Raw genomic sequence first — 1,134 nt, forward strand, 5'->3', positions numbered from 1 at the left:
TTCAGCAGAACTACTTCGATCATCGGAGGAAGGACGAGGATAAAATGATCGAGGATTTGGGGTTTGATCACCGGTATCAGGATTCTAGGGCTGGAGGCGACGCTGGTGGATTGGATTTCAGCAATTTCAAGCTTGTTCAGACCGCCTGCGTCAATTTCGGAAAGGACCGGTTCGATATTTTGAGGTTCGTAGTTCCGTTTCTCAATTCATTGTTTTGATAATTGCGGACTGATTACTCGAGTAAACTAGGGCGAAATCATGCTGCTGAACTTGCTAAAATGTTCCCATTAGTCCTTTCTAACATTTTCTTGTCCATAAACTTTTTTTGTTAACAAAAATTCTCAATTTTTATGAACTCAGAGTCTAATCATGAAGTTAACCCAAATCAAAATTGTAGCTTTATGTCGAAAATCCAATTAAGCAATTCGAATATGTATATTTGATGCCACAATTAAGACTTTAGCTCTGATTGTAAGATAATGGGGTTTCTAGTTTTCCTCCATTGTTTTTCCTCTTTCTGCTAGGGCTAGTGTATGGTGTTTTTCTCGTTCAATGTTGCTAATTCATGTGCTGGTCTGCTGGGTTGACAATGTTGTAACTTGTAATAACTGCCAGCTTGTTCTGGAGGTGCTGAGACAGAAAAATTAATTTCAGGTCCTTGTCGAGACAGGATATTCAGAATTTGGTGGGTTTCGGATGCCCAAGTGCAGACAAGAAAGTGGTTTTTTCTGCAAAATTGTTGAGGAGACACGTGCATCTTGATGAAGGAGATGTGAGTACTGTTTTATTAAACTTGACAGCGTCATGTTCCTAGTTGATTCTCTTTTCCTGTTAATTTGATCAAAACTAAAAATAATATCTGTTAACAATTTCCTTCATGTTGATTGAATTTTCGCAACTATAACTATCTTTTGACGGTTCTACCTTATCTTTTTATGTTTCTTTTTGCTTTGGTAATTTTGCTTTCCTCCAAAGTTTTATTTTTTGCGTACTGGTTATTGCATTATTAACTTTTATTCATGTGTCAGGTTTGTAGTTCCTGCAGTTTGAGGAATTCCTGTGAAAGAGCTTACCTCCTAACCTTAAAAGAGGATGAGGCGCGGACTATTGACATTATGCGTGTTTTATTGGCAT

General features: G+C 37.6%; 1 protein-coding gene across 1 annotated transcript; it reads left to right on the forward strand.

Annotated features, from left to right (window-relative positions):
* Positions 1–8: 8 nt before the first annotated feature.
* On the forward strand, positions 9–1,121 carry LOC112095056 (the record flags this gene model as incomplete). Its single annotated transcript, XM_024176734.1, has 3 exons — positions 9–184; positions 655–772; positions 1,029–1,121. Coding segments are annotated over exons 1-3 (351 nt in total), but the record flags the coding sequence as incomplete, so codon positions are not given.
* Between the last annotated feature and the right edge of the window lie 13 nt (positions 1,122–1,134).

The sequence above is a fragment of the Morus notabilis genome, unplaced genomic scaffold (genome assembly GCF_000414095.1).
Source record: "Morus notabilis unplaced genomic scaffold, ASM41409v2 C11379066, whole genome shotgun sequence".
NCBI lineage: Eukaryota > Viridiplantae > Streptophyta > Magnoliopsida > Rosales > Moraceae > Morus > Morus notabilis.